At 41.8% G+C, this 13,840-nt stretch overlaps 1 protein-coding gene across 1 annotated transcript in view; it reads left to right on the top strand.

Annotated features, from left to right (window-relative positions):
• The window catches only part of sptbn5 (spectrin, beta, non-erythrocytic 5), a gene marked incomplete at both ends in the record, with an annotated part of 191,394 nt that overhangs the window by 28,930 nt on the left and 148,624 nt on the right, over positions 1-13,840 (top strand). Inside the window, 3 exons of the mRNA XM_084308563.1 lie at positions 3,105-3,299; positions 4,836-4,920; positions 6,466-6,599. Coding sequence (XP_084164689.1) covers positions 3,105-3,299; positions 4,836-4,920; positions 6,466-6,599 — 414 coding nt within the window. The remainder of the gene's footprint in view (positions 1-3,104; positions 3,300-4,835; positions 4,921-6,465; positions 6,600-13,840) is intronic.

The raw sequence follows: 13,840 nt of genomic DNA, 5'->3' as shown, positions 1-13,840 counted from the left end.
CATTCCACCCACCTTGCCCTGGAGGGCTGCTGCCCCGGCTTCCTTCCTCTGCTCCAGCATGGGTGAGATCACTGTCCACTGGTTGGTTTCAGGCTCGTAGCGCTCAGCGGTGTTCAGTTCCACGTGTCCGTCGTACCCTCCCATGGCGTAGATACAGCCGTCCAACGCGACCACGCTGAGCCAAATGCGGCGTGAGTGCATGGGAGCCGCCTGCAGCCAGCTGCGAGTGACGGGGTTGAACCTGCACACACTGCTGAGATGCTCATAATCGTCCCGGCCGCCGATGCAGTAGACCAGATCGTGGAGATAAGCCGTGGCGTGGCAGGCCCGTGGACTCTCCGCCTCAACACTCACGTCCATCCATCCACCGGCTCGGATATCGTAAGCCTCCATGCAAATGGTCATGCTGCCACCCCAGCCTCCGATGGCCAATAGGACCTCCTGGGGCAGGCGTGGGCGGGTCAGGGGGTTTGGGAGCCTGTCGGAGCCAGGGGGGTTCAGGACGCTGAGGATGAGGGGCCTGCAGTCGTGGCTGTCCCTCACCACAGGGTTGTTCTGGACGTTGCTCCTGAAGTAGTCAGGCCTCATCAAGCCCATGCGAACCTGGGAAGAGACAAGCAGACAGCGGGTACAACTTAGACATCGGTTGTAGACGGTTTCTGTTGCTAGGGAACAGTTTGGACCCAAATGTTTGAGAACCACTGTACTAGGGAACCTAGTGTTGTTTTAATGTAATGCACAGTAATACAATTAGTTACCTTGGGCAGCAGCAAAGGGATGTGTGTTTTACGCTCCTCACAGGAGTGGTCGATCCAACGGAGGACGGCCTCGAACACCGTCTCCTCGCTCTTTACATTCAGATCATCCCTCTCGATGATGTCCACCAGTTGCTGCAGGGACAGCTCCACAAACTCCTGTGAGACGTGCAACATCTCCTCAAAGTGGCACACGATGAAGAGATGGGCCTTGCGCCTCAGGTCAGGGCAGCAGTAGATGTCCGTGAACCTCCAGATGCCGACACAGTTTTCCAGAGACAGCTGGCCTTCTAGGAAGTCAGAGCACGCTCTTACTATGCCAGTGACGAGGAGCTGGTCTGCAGCCACCAGAAGCTCTTCCACGTTCTCTGCTGTCACCGACACAAAGCGTGTGTAGGCGTACTCTATGATGAGCTGCATCATACCCGGGGACACCCCAGGGATAGTGTAGACTGCTTTCTCTGAGTCGCTCCAGCGAGTGAAGAGGGCTCTGTGGAATGCAGAGTATAGAGATATCTGATGAGTAAACAGTAAGCAACATTCTGAGTCTTAGCACAGTAGAAGTATAGTATCTTTTTACAGTATAAATACAGTATAGTATCTTTTTACAGTATAAATACAGTATAATATCTGTTTACAGTAGAAGTACAGTATATTATCTGTTTACAGTAGAAGTACAGTATAGTATCTGTTTACAGTAAAAGTACAGTATGGTATCTGTTTACTAACCAAGCTAACCTGAACCAAGCTAACCTGAACCAAGCTAACCTGAACCAAGCTAAACTTACCTGAAATAGTCACTGCAGTCACACAGGAGGGCCTTGTGGGCATTCAACTCAGTGCTGTTGACTTTAATAACCACATCACAGAATCTTTCCTCCAGATGCAGCTCATTAAGGATTGTACAGGACATTGTTTCCTTTTCCATGTGGGGATTTTAAATTGTATCTACAGAATATATTCAAGCTTACAGACAAGTAAGGGGCAACAGTGGCTCTGGAGGTAGCGCAGTCGTCGGGCAATCTGAGATCTTCTGATAGAATTGTTGAATATATACTGTACACAAATGTTCTAGAATGTTCTATTATGACATCATACTGTGACATCACAAATGTTCTAGAATGTTCTATTATGACATCATACTGCGACATCAGAAATGTTCTAGAATGTTTGATTATGTCATTATACTGTGACATTACAAATGTTCTAGAATGTTCTATTATGACATCATACTGCGACATCACAAATGTTCTAGAATGTTTGATTATGTCATCATACTGTGACATCACAAATGTTCTAGAATGTTTGATTATGACATCATACTGTGACATCACAACGGAACATGTTTGAGAAAAATAAGACAATAAAATAAAGATAATAATTCATTTAAAAGCTATTTTAAAAAGGTACGTTTTGAGCAGTGCCAACCGAGTCTGCTGTCCTAACAGACTTGGGGTCTGTAGGGTAAGCACTTATTCCCTCCGCCCTGAACATTTATGGAGATGTATGGGCCTTTTAAGTCAGTGATAAAAGTGTCTTTCAAGGATAAGTGAGCTCCTGCACTGATTATTATAGTTCAATATTCAATATTTGATCACTAAAACCCCCCAAAAAGCATAAAAAGGCCCCTCCCCGCCCAAAAAGGACCCCCAAAAATAGCACAGGCCCAGTGCCCTTTTCAGCCTTTGAGCACCTGCCCCCCTAAAGTCCTGTGCATGTCCCTGGTTGTGTACTCAAGCAGATGAATAGCTATAGTTTTAGTTTTTTACCCTGACACACAGACACAGGCCGCAATGCATATGTGATAGATATTATGACTGACAGGTGTCTTGGCAAATAGAATAAGAGAGATTTGTTGTGGTAAGGCACTTAGATAAGGAAGTGTATTGCTGGTTTTATTGTGGGAGGAGTCAGCAGAAGCTAAGGCTACAGTCCCTACACTACAGGATTGGACAACAGTAGTTCCCGTTGTACACAGTGCACAATGATGATGATGATGATGATGATGATGATGATGATGATGATGATGATAATCATGTCTCTCTCTCTCTCTCTTTCGCTCTCTCCCCCTCCCCCTATCTCTCCATCTTTCTCTCTATCCCCCCCTCTTCCGCCTCTTCTCTCCCTCCCCCTTCTCTCTCTCTCTCTCCCTCTCTTTCCCCCCTCTCTCTCCCTCCCCTCTCCCTCTCTCTCTCCATCTCTCTCTCTCTCCCTCCCCTCTCCCTCTCTCTCCCCCTTCTCCCCCTCCCCCCTCTCTCTCCCCCCTCTCTCTCTCTCTCCCTCTCCCCCCCCTCTCTCTCCCCCTCTCTCTCTGTCTTTCTGTATCTCTCTCTCTCCCCCCCCCCTCAGATCGTGGGCATGCTGAAGGAGCTGGACGACATGAAGGTCCAGTACGAGGGGCTGGTGTCACAGCTCCTCCGGTGGATCACAGCCAAGGTGTCGCAGCTGAACGACCGGAGCTTCCCCAACTCTCTGAGGGACATGCAGACACTGTTCACGGCCTTCAAGACCTACCGCACCGTGGAGAAGCCGCCCAAGTACCAGGTAAACTAGGGACTACAGGTGACTAGTAGAAAAACTACAATACCCAGTGGAGAAGCCGCCCAAGTACCAGGTAAACTAGGGACTACAGGTGACTAGTAGAAAAACTACAATACCCAGTGGAGAAGCCGCCCAAGTACCAGGTAAACTAGGGACTACAGGTGACTAGTAGAAAAACTACAATACCCAGTGGAGAAGCCGCCCAAGTACCAGGTAAACTAGGGACTACAGGTGACTAGTAGAAAAACTACAATACCCAGTGGAGAAGCCGCCCAAGTACTAGGTAAACTAGGGACTACAGGTGACTAGTAGAAAAACTACAATACCCAGTGGAGAAGCCGCCCAAGTACTAGGTAAACTAGGGACTACAGGTGACTAGTAGAAAAACTACAAGTACCAGGTAAACTAGGGACTACATGTGACTAGTAGAAAAACTACAAGTACCAGGTAAACTAGTCGAGACTACAGGTGACTAGTAGAAAAACTACAAGTACCAGGTAAACTAGTCGAGACTACAGGTGACTAGTAGAAAACTACAAGTACCAGGTAAACTAGTCGAGACTACAGGTGACTAGTAGAAAAACTACAAGTACCAGGTAAACTAGTAGGGACTACAGGTGACTAGTAGAAAGACTACAAGTACCAGGTAAACTAGTCGAGACTACAGGTGACTAGTAGAAAAACTACAAGTACCAGGTAAACTAGTAGGGACTACAGGTGACTAGTAGAAAAACTACAAGTACCAGGTAAACTAGGGACTACAGGTGACTAGTAGAAAAACTACAAGTACCAGGTAAACTAGTAGGGACTACAGATGCCTAGTAGAAAGACTACAAGTACCAGGTAAACTAGTAGGGACTACAGGTGACTAGTAGAACAACTACAAGTACCAGGTAAACTAGGGACTACAGGTGACTAGTAGAAAAACTACAAGTACCAGGTAAACTAGTAGGGACTACAGGTGACTAGTAGATACACTAAAAACTACAATACCCTGCTCTCCTCCCTCAAATCCTTTTTTGCAGAATGTATAGAATAGAATGAGAACAGGACTGAAACAGAGAGGTATAGAGGCTGCTAGAATGAGAACAGGACTGAAACAGAGAGGTAATAGATGCTGCTAGAATGAGAACAGGACTGAAACATAGAGGTATAGAGGCTGATAGAACAGGACTGAAACAGAGAGGTATAGAGGCTGATAGTCAAGTCAAGTCAAGTCAATTTTATTTATATAGCACATTTCCAGGCAGCGGCAGCTGGCACCAAAGTGCTTCACAGGCAGGTTGATAAAAACAAAATAATATGATGCAAGATATAAGATTAAAAACATAGTAAAGCAATGAAAGTGAACAGGACTGAAACAGAGAGGTATAGAGGCTGATAGAACATGAGTATAATATGGGACCTTGACCTTCAAACAGCAAACTAAATTAAATAGACAGTCCATTATTGCATGTGTAATAATAGTCTGTCCCCCTGTCTCAGTTATAGAGACAAGAAGTTCATGAATAATGTACAATTTCTTCTCTCTCTCTCCAGGAACGAGGAGCGATCGAGGCCCACCTGTTCAGTCTGAGAACTAAACTGATGGCTAACAACCAGTGGGCTTATGCCCCTACAGAAGGTACGCCTTTTTAATTACTTATAAGACGTATAAGATTCACCTGTCCAGGGATGTTCCATATTATCGGCCGATATTGGCATTAAAATGTAATATCGGAAATGATCGGTATCGGTTTTTAAAAAAAATTATCCTTTTTATTTGTATTTTTCTTTTTTACATTTATTTAACCTTTATTTACCCAGGCAAGCAAGTAAGAACAAATTCTTATTTTGTTTATTGTCAAAAGTATGCATAATGTTGTGTTAATTCCACGACAAGAGATATGTAAGGGATAATGTATAGCTACGAGGTCATTGTCGCAAAATAATTGACCGACACAGAGTTTAAAATACCGAGGCGCAGCGGGCTATTGACCAATCACAAGCAAGCATTTCGGCGAATGTGAAAACGCCATGTAATAAGTAATGTTAATTACCTGAAATTATTCCGTTTTTTGGGGGGGAAACCCTGCATATATCGGTATCGGTTGATATCGGGAAATTAAGAGTTGGACAATATCGGTATATCGGATATCGGTAAAAAAGCCAATATCGAACATCCTTCATCTATAAGATTCACCTGTCCTACATCTATAAGATTCACCTGTCCTTCATCTATAAGATTCACCTTTCCTTCATCTACAAGATTCACCTGTCCTTCATCTATAAGATCCACCTGTCCTTCATCTATAAGATCCACCTGTCCGTCATCTATAAGATCCACCTGTCCGTTATCTATAAGATTCACCTGTCCATCATCTATAAGATCCACCTGTCCGTCATCTATAAGATCCACCTTTCCATCATCTATAAGATTCACCTTTCCTACATCTATAAGATTCACCTTTCCTACATCTATAAGATTCACCTGTCCTTCATCTATAGGAACTGCCCCCTCTAGCTTTAATCTCTTTGTACTGTGTAGATAGTAGTGGTGGGGGGAAATATCAATACAGTATAGTATCGCGATACTTTGCATGGTAATACTGTATCGATACAAGGACGGCAAGTATCGATATTTTATTATTAAAAATAATTATAATTTTTCAGTTTTTTTGAAATTGTTCATTTCAATACCTGTAATAGTACAGTAGTCCACACACACACACGCGCACATGTGTGCATTCAGTTAAGTTGGAATATGACTGTAATACAAACAGTTCAGTTTGTCAGGTACGTGCAACACCGATTACAGTGTTGACATCTGTCTGCTTGAGAAAATCCCATTTGCTGCAATAAAAATTATTGAAGTGAGATGAACAGACTGAAAACTTTATTTTATTAGATAAAACATGTTGACAAAGTTTTACTTTGCAGTTGAAAAAAGGTAATAAATCGCAATATTAATATCGCAATATATTTAGTATCGCAATACTACCGTATCTTGACTTAAGTATTGTGATAATATCGTATCGTGAGGCCTCTGGTGATTCCCACCCCTAGTAGATAGAAACTACCCCCTCCAGCTTTAATCCCTTTGATAGACCCTTTCTCTCCCCCTCTCCCTCACCCTCGTGCCTCGCCCTCCTCCCTCTCACCCTGAAAACCCTGTACCTTCCGTCTGCAGGTAACACTCTGAGTGACATCGAGAAGAGCTGGGTCCTGTTGGAGAGGGCCGAGCACGAGAGAGAGAGAGCCCTCCAGGGGGCGCTCCTGAGACTCGAACAGCTGGAGCAACTGGCCCAGAAGTTTGGACGAAAGGTGTGTCATAGAGAGAGCACTGGGATTTAAAGCCCCAATCCGGATTATTTTTCTCCATGTTGTCACAAACGGGTCAAAGGGAGTCCACACACGTGAAACAATTATTTACAAAAACAATGAACAGTATGTATAAGCGCTTTGAGATGCCTAATGTAAGGCGCTATATAAAATAAATGTATTATAAGAGTTAGTGTGCTGGATGAGTGAAAAGTGTAGTGTGGGGGAGCTCCCGTAGCTCACCGCGTATCTCGGCGCTATTTCGGCGTCGGGGACAACCGTGCGCGTCACGGATCTGGGGTACACGAGTTCGACTCCCGGACTCGCCGTATTTTCTCAGAGTGTCTTCCCCTGATCTATATCCCATTCAACCTGTTTCTGTCGGTCATGCTTGACCAGAAAAAGCGATAAACGCTAAAAAATGAAGTTAAAAAAAAAAAGAAAAAAGTGTAGTGTGGTGCGGTGTGGTGTGGTGTAAATAGTAATATTCCAATATGGTATCAAAGGGGTAGAGGTCAACCTGTTCCTGGTAGATGGAAAAGCACACAGTCCCTTTTACACCGGCCAGGCTCCGCGCTGGAGCCGGTTCCCGAACGTAATCTCGCACCGGCCGGCGCGTTCAGACCGGGATTAATTGGTTCAGAACGTGATAAATCGGTGCTCAGCTGGCACCGGAAAATAGTTGTTTTTTCCTCGCAAACCGTGACGTCAACAGTGGGCGTGTCATTATTCTAGGCTGTGTGAAGACGAGTGAACGGGGGAAAGTAGCGAGTCGGCATTGCACTCAACCGATTCATTCAACAGGAAGCGATTTGCGAGTACAATACACCATCCAACCAGAGTGGATAAAGAAATGCTCCAGAAATGAATATGCGTAGGGAAAGGCTTAGCGAGTCAGCGCACACACAAAAGCACACACGCTGTATACGTTTGAAATTAATCGTTCCAGCAAAGTATGCTTCTATTATTCGAATGACTTGTTTTAATGGGTATCATAAGTCCTACTGTAGAACATGACATAATAGCATGATATTTGATTTATTAATGCCAATAATGCACGACGACCGCAATTGGCACTTGAAAAGTGTAAATGATGGATTAGTCAGTAGCAATTCATGATGGCTTGTTTAGCTCAACTGGTTAGTGTGAGGCCTGTGGAGCATATGGTCCCCAGTTTGAATCTCTTGGATACTTCTTTTTTTCCCTGTAACGTTAATTAATTTATCCACTCTGGTTGATAAGATAAGATATTCCTTTATTGATCCCCTTCGGGAAATTCAGGCATCATAGCAGCATGGGGGAGGGGGGGGGGGGGTACACAGGTAGTAAAAACAACACAAGCAGTGTAAACAAATAAGTCAATATAATTCTATCTCATTTAACCAACTGAAATATACAGTATTCACAGTATTCACATAAGGTGCAGTATGCATAAGGTGGTGTTATTGTCCTTTTTGGGACACCAGAGTGGCTAAATTATTTAACGTTACAAAAAAAAAATTAAGGAATAGATTAATAAATCAGATATCATGCTAGTATGTCATGTTCTACAGTATGACTTACTACTATGATACCCATTAAAACAAGTCATTCGAATAATAGAAGCATACTTTTCTGGAACGATTAATTTCAAACGTATACAGTGCGTGTGTGTGTGCGTGTATTCTTTTGTGTGTGCGCTCTCGCGTTGAGGCTCGCTCTCCACGCATTATTTCTACCTCCGCCTGGGTAAAGCCCCCGTTGATGACGGAGACGGTGGAATGTTGGTTCTGCTTAAATGGGTGTAAACGCGGGGTGGTTCGCCAGAGAGCACCAAGGTTCAGAGGGTTCAGAACGGAGCTGGAGCTTGAACCGGAGCCTGGACGGTTTAAAAGCGCTAGTGAGTTAACCAGGGACACATATCTGCACGCAGGCAGCTCTCACTGCCCAGGTGAGTCCAATTGGGCTAACGAGCCTCCCACTCCACCATGTTCCCTGAGAGTCAGCAGACTCACCCATTAACAGGCAGAGTGGGGGTCGTCACCAGGGGCGGATTTAGGATTATAGGAGATCCGGGGATTAGCCCAGATAGGTGCCCGCCTTTTTTTTTTTTTTTTTTTTAATTAACCTGTACGTGCAATTTCCTGCAATATAGAGCCTTCAATCTTGACCAATAAAGCTGCTCTTTTCACTATAAAACTCAGTTAACCATAACGTAGTTATGGTTAGATTTATATATTGGGGGGGATATATCATATTTTTCATATGATCAAAAAGTGGTGGAGCAAGAGCATACCTTTGCTCCCCCAAGTTCAATAGTGGGAGAGCAGAGATGCTCCGAATGCTCTTATGGCCAGGCGTCTATGATTCACTGATACAAAGTAAAATAGTGCAGTGCAATAAAATAGTTAGTAAAATAGAATAAAATAATGCAATAGTGCATTGCAATAAAATTGTTATCATCGTATTTTTTCGGGAGGCCGGTAAGGAGTGCATTACAGTAGTCGAGTTGGCTTGAGATAAAGGCATGGATCTGGTTTTCAGCGTCCTTTTGATTTATAAATGGCCGTACTTTAGCTATGTTTCTAAGGTGGAAGAATTAAGTTTTTGTCAACTTGTTGATTGTGATTTAAAGCTTGGGTCTGAGTCTACCATAACACCAAGACTTAACTCACTCAAATACAGTTAGCAGCTGGATAGACCACAGATGGAAATTAGCTTCTGCTAAATCTGGTGCAAACATATTTTCATGTAACAATGATGAATTGTAAATAGATTCGGGGCTTTTCAGAAAACATTCGGGGCTTGAGCCCAAGTAGCCACCCCCTAGCCCCGCCCCGACTCGTCACAATGTGATGGGATGTATTTACACACACACTCTTGAGGAGTTTCATCTGTAGATAGAAAGTGAGCTTTTTGAAATGTTCTCAACCTGTTATAAGTCAGAATAGTTTTTACAGACATTGTCAATGTAAACAAACCTTTTACAGCTAAAAAATACAGTGAATTCAAAACAATGTCTTGTGTCTTTAAGAATATACCCGCTATAACCATTTTGTTTATTTGGATTAGGGATTGAACCTTTAAAAAGGTAGAAGTTATATATCCATTTTAAAATCTATTTTCTACATATATGCTACAATGAGACGTTATATGCTACAATGACTGAGAGGGTATTTTAGAGCCTGGCTGTTGCATCCACACAATGTTATAGAACATACATACATTTGATTGTATTTATTTTTCGCCGTCGACTAAAGACGCACTTCTTCAACCATTATCTGAATTAAAAAAAAAAAAAAAAAAAAAAACTAACCCTAACTAACCGTACTGTCATGCACTTGTCCTAATAAACTAACCTACACTGTAGCACTCAACACTTTGATGAACATTGCTGCTCAGCTGATAGAGTTGTGCCCTTCCTGATGGCTTGTCGTACAGAACTTGTAAGTCGCTTTGGATAAAAGCGTCAGCTAAATGACTAAATGTAAATCTAAATGTAAATAATGTTGTTTGTTTTTAAACGGCAGTTAGGGAACTAGATAGGAGGTCTGGCCGCCACAGAAGAGGCCCTGGCAGGAATCTGAACGAATTACAGCTTTAATATCCCCAAGGGCCAATTTGACTTGCAGCCAGAAGATAAAAAGCAAACATTTATAATAACACACCTTTAAGATAAGATAAGATGAGATAAGATAAGATAAGACAAGACACGATAAGATAAGATATTCATTTATTGATCCCTTGGGGAAATTGATGGGTCATAGCAGCATGGGGGAGGGGAGGTACAGGTATGGGCAGGGTAATAGTAGAAAGAAATATAGGCAATACAATTAAATATGAATAGGAAAATATGAGAAAGATAAACAATATAATTAACTCTGAATATAAAAATATGAGACAAATAAACACTGAGATGAGTTGGTTATAATATACTTTGCAATAAATATAGGCAATACAAAAACATTTGACTCTGAATATATATACTATGACACAGGCTTGAAGACAACAACACAGGCACAAACACTGTTAACTCATTCCCCGCCAATGACAAGTATACTCGTTATTGGCCGCCAATCGTTGGACGCCAACAACGATATTCTCGTTATTGGATCGTTATTTCTTTTATTCGCTATTTCCATTCATAAATCATCCAGGAAGGCTGTGGTACTGTGTGGCAATGTGTCTGAGATCTCAACGGTCCAATACCGCCGCCTTGTGGTATGCGGCCGATGTCGCACTTCCTTTGTGACTCTGTGTATGACTCTGTGTATCATTGAAAGTCATCCGGGCAGAGTTTTCTAGTAACGTGGATCAAGATCTTCACCCGATCGCATTGAATCGCTTTCGGGACGCCCGATTAATTATGCTGTGGGGGGTTATGGCGAGGGCCAAATGGACATACGATCTAGCATATGGCAATCAAATAATTGGAATATTCTTTTTAGAATGTCATCAGCCACAGGTAAGAGCAATTTAACGTCAATTTCAGCTTGGTTGTGATTTTAGCTTACGCCTGATCAGCGTATGCTGTTGTACTAACGAATGCCGTTATTGACAATCAATTAATCAGAAACTACCCCCCCCCCCCTCTTTCATGCATGCATGATGGAACATAATATACTGATCATATGCATTTGAATTTTTTATTGTAGCGTGTATAGGGACGAAATGCCAATGGATTAAGTATAATATGCGTCGCGGGCCATTACTAGCCTCCCAGGAATTACCCTAGACCACTCTAAAACCATACTTATATTCACCACGGTATAAAACGAGAATGTATGGATGGAAAAAAGATTCCCTTTTCACATCTTGAACGATAGATACTCGATGTCAAATGGGCCATAGTATTGCATAGCTATAATATTTAAATAGTTATAGCCTTGCAAACAAGGTGAGCGACTCCCACCATTTACAGCGGGTACTAGGTAGGTGTGTTGGACCCAGGTGCAGTGCAGAACAGAAACGACGAGAGACGGATGTTGATTTTTTTCGAATTTGAGCACTGCTCCTTTAATTCGAGTAGCTCAACGATACGCATAAAACAGTTGGCAAAACAAAGGGGAGAAAGCAAGTCTCCAAAACGCGCTACAATAGATGCGTCAAACGACGGCGCTGCATATACATACGGTAATGAATTCGAACGGCAATTGAAAGTGACACAGCAACTCAGAAGTATAGAAAACAAATGTATCCTCCGTGGCAAGGAGCAATAAGGCTTAGCAAGTAGGTATACTCACGGACAGTTTAGTGATCGACTCACAGTCTCAGTAGTGACACGGAAGAGCATATAAAGCCACCATAACTAGACACACCAGGTGCCAATGAATGCAATTAGGGCAGATAGACAGGTCAAATACCACCAGGTAACGCTTTGCTCCCTGAGGAGAGCAAAACCCCAAACGTTACACCATCACCTCCAACCTGACAGAAGGGTCATGTTGGACTACCTAAACGGACAATAATATAACGTATGAAGTATTTCACGGCATACACATACCTTATGCATACTGCACCTTATGTGTATACTGTATACTTACTCCATCAAAGCATATATTTAGCATTTGTAGCATTTAGCATTTTTGATTATATATATTAGAGTAGATATTAGTTATTATTAGATTAGATATATATATTGTAACTGTAGGGCAAATATAACTGAGAGGGCATACATACCCTCATCTTGCACCTTGACCTCTTTACACTGCCCACTTGCCCATATGCGCATGTCCAGAGTTAATTATATTGTTTACACTGCCTATTTTTACTTCTCCACTGTATAATTCTATGACCTGTATCATGTCTTCTACTACCTGTACCTCCCCCTCCCCCATTCTGCTACGATGCCTGGATTTCCCCAAGGGGATTAATAAAGGAATATCTCATCTTATCTTATCTTATCTGTTGTAGTAGTAGTAGTAGTAGTAGTAGTAGTAGTAGTAGTAGTAGTAGTAGTAGTAGTAGTAGTAGTAGTAGTAGTAGTAGTAGTAGTAGTAGTAGTAGTAGTAGTAGTAGTAGTAGTAGTAGTGGTGGTGGTGGTAGTTGTAGTAGTAGTAGTAGTAGTAGTAGTAGTAGTAGTAGTAGTAGTAGTAGTAGTAGTAGTAGTAGTAGTAGTAGTAGTAGTAGTAGTAGTAGTAGTAGTAGTAGTAGTAGTAGTGGTGGTGGTGGTAGTTGTAGTAGTAGTAGTAGTAGTAGTAGTAGTAGTAGTAGTAGTAGTAGTAGTAGTAGTAGTAGTAGTAGTGGTAGTAGTGTAGTAGTAGTAGTAGTAGTGGTGGTGGTGGTAGTTGTAGTAGTAGTAGTAGTGGTGGTGGTGGTAGTTGTAGTAGTAGTAGTAGTAGTAGTAGTAGTAGTAGTAGTAGTAGTAGTAGTAGTAGTAGTAGTAGTAGTAGTAGTAGTGGTGGTGGTGGTGGTGGTAGTTGTAGTAGTAGTAGTAGTAGTAGTAGTAGTAGTAGTAGTAGTAGTAGTAGTAGTAGTAGTAGTAGTAGTAGTAGTAGTAGTAGTAGTAGTAGTAGTAGTAGTGGTGGTGGTAGTTGTATTCAGTCATCACACACACAATATGCACAATCATTCAACAATCTTTGATTTGGCAGTGACTGAAAAGGTACAGACTGAAGCATAATGCTTATACATGCCTGTCCTATATTCTTAACAAAATTAAGACTCCAAAACAGTATTCTAAAAGAAAATAACAAAAAAAAAGTATTCACATTTGTAATCTTCAAAAATAGCTATACAAACCATTAAAAAAAAGAAAAAAGGGAATTACTCATTCATAAATAAATGTATATCAGCATTGTTCCACAAGTTAACCCCAACAGTAGAAATACATCTCCTTTTAATCCCTTTCTTAGCTTTTTGAACAGTACATTTACAAAATGTCTCTCAAATCATGTATTGAAAAAAACTATAGTGGTGGGACTCGATTAAACATTTTAATCGAATTAATTCGAGACTTTATAGTTAATTATTAGAAATTAATCACATTTGAATCGCATATCAATATTTGATGCGAAAAGCAACATTTTTCAATTCAAATGAATTTTGGTATACGAGTGAATCAATGAATATACATTATACATGAACATTTTTATGAACAAACCAGACTAAGAAAGAAAAGTTATTTGCGATTTATTATACTTTATACTTATAGCACATGCATGAGTCTGGTCTCCTTTGAACATCCTTACATCCTTACACAATAAAGAAAAATCATCATGCGATTAAACTTTCTGTATAGTTAATTAATCTAAATGAATGTGATA

The sequence above is a fragment of the Notolepis coatsorum genome, assembly GCF_963971535.1.
Source record: "Notolepis coatsorum genome assembly, chromosome: 2".
NCBI lineage: Eukaryota > Metazoa > Chordata > Actinopteri > Aulopiformes > Paralepididae > Notolepis > Notolepis coatsorum.
Note: the sequence above shows the minus strand (reverse complement) of the source record. Positions and strands in the feature narration are given on the sequence as shown.